The 1235-nt window shown below is 37.8% G+C and overlaps 1 protein-coding gene across 1 annotated transcript; it reads right to left on the reverse strand.

Moving 5' to 3' along the window:
• Positions 1-208: 208 nt before the first annotated feature.
• On the reverse strand, positions 209-715 carry LOC114394615 (UPF0187 protein At2g45870, chloroplastic-like). The gene has a single exon (XM_028356293.1). The coding sequence runs from the start codon at positions 713-715 to the stop codon at positions 209-211; it is 507 nt and encodes a 168-aa protein (XP_028212094.1).
• Positions 716-1235: the final 520 nt, after the last annotated feature.

Here is a 1235-nt window from a genome sequence, read left to right on the forward strand (position 1 = left end):
GGCTTAGCCACTCTTATTTCTTAGAGTATGTTTGGATGGATAAATTTAATAGGATAATTCAATTTTTTAAAGGATTTTAATTACTTTTCAATTAAATAAGATGTTTGGATAAAAATTTGAAAAGAAATTGAAATTTGAGTATTTTGTTCAGGGATTTTAATTAACTTAAATATTAGCATTTCAAATTCTTTCATTTTATGAAAGAATTTCAAATTCTTTTGCGTTGTAGGATGAGCTGGTAGGGGAGGGAGGAGGGGCGGAGGAGGGGGAGGAAGTCCAGGAGGAGGTGGAGGAGGAGGGCCTCGTTGTCGGCGATGATGGCGGCGGCAAAGGCGGTGAAAAAGAGAACGGGAGTGACGAGGGAGAGGATGACGCGGGAGGAGAGGCTGGAGAAGACGTGGCGGAGGTGGCGGAGGGAGCTGCGATGGTCGCGCCAGTTCTGGTGGGTGTAGAAGGCGCGCTTCTTCTGCATGCCGTGCTCCTGCACGGCGTTAGCCCAGTTCAGGATGGAGCGGAGGAGCGAGATTAGGGTTTGGGCCAGGCCGGAGGTGGGCCCGGGAGGAAAAGAGGCCAAGATGGTAACGGGCTTGTAGGTTTTGTTGGGCTTGGGCTTCCAGGATGGGAGGAGAAGGAGTTTCTGATTGAGAAGGCATTTTGGGGTGAAGAGAGAAGAGAGAGATGTGGGTTTGAGTTGAGTTCTGGGTTTTTGGTACATTAAGATTCCTCTGAAAAAGAAGAAAGCATACACAACGGGGTGTTTCCGATGCATCATTAGAAAATTAAATCCTATTAACATCCTTGCAGAACTCAATCTAATTAAATTTTATTAAAATCCTATGAACAAATTTAATTTCTTTATTCAAACACAAAATTTTAAAAATGAAGAAATCTAATTTTTTATCCAAACACAAAATTTTAGAAATGAAAGAATTTAAATTAAAGAATTTAAAATTCTCAAAATTTTAAATTCTTTAGAATTTTAAATTTCTTCATCCAAACACACTCTTAGGGTATGTTTGGTAGAGAGGGATGCAAATAGATGAAAGTGAGAGAGATGAAAGAGTAGAAAATAAAGTTGATTGGTAAAGATGAAAAAAAATATAGAAAAGATGAACAATTTAAATTAAAATGGTTAGATAATAAAAATAAAAATAAAAAGATAATTTAAATATTTAACTAAATACTCATTTTATCCTTGACAAAGAAAAATAGGATTCTCCGTTCACTGTTCTCAT

This window comes from Glycine soja, chromosome 1 (genome assembly GCF_004193775.1).
Source record: "Glycine soja cultivar W05 chromosome 1, ASM419377v2, whole genome shotgun sequence".
NCBI lineage: Eukaryota > Viridiplantae > Streptophyta > Magnoliopsida > Fabales > Fabaceae > Glycine > Glycine soja.

Excerpts from the sequence above, each read along its gene's own strand:
- LOC114394615 (XM_028356293.1), bottom strand. The coding sequence starts at position 715 with ATGTACCAAAAACCCAGAACTCAACTCAAACCCACATCTCTCTCTTCT.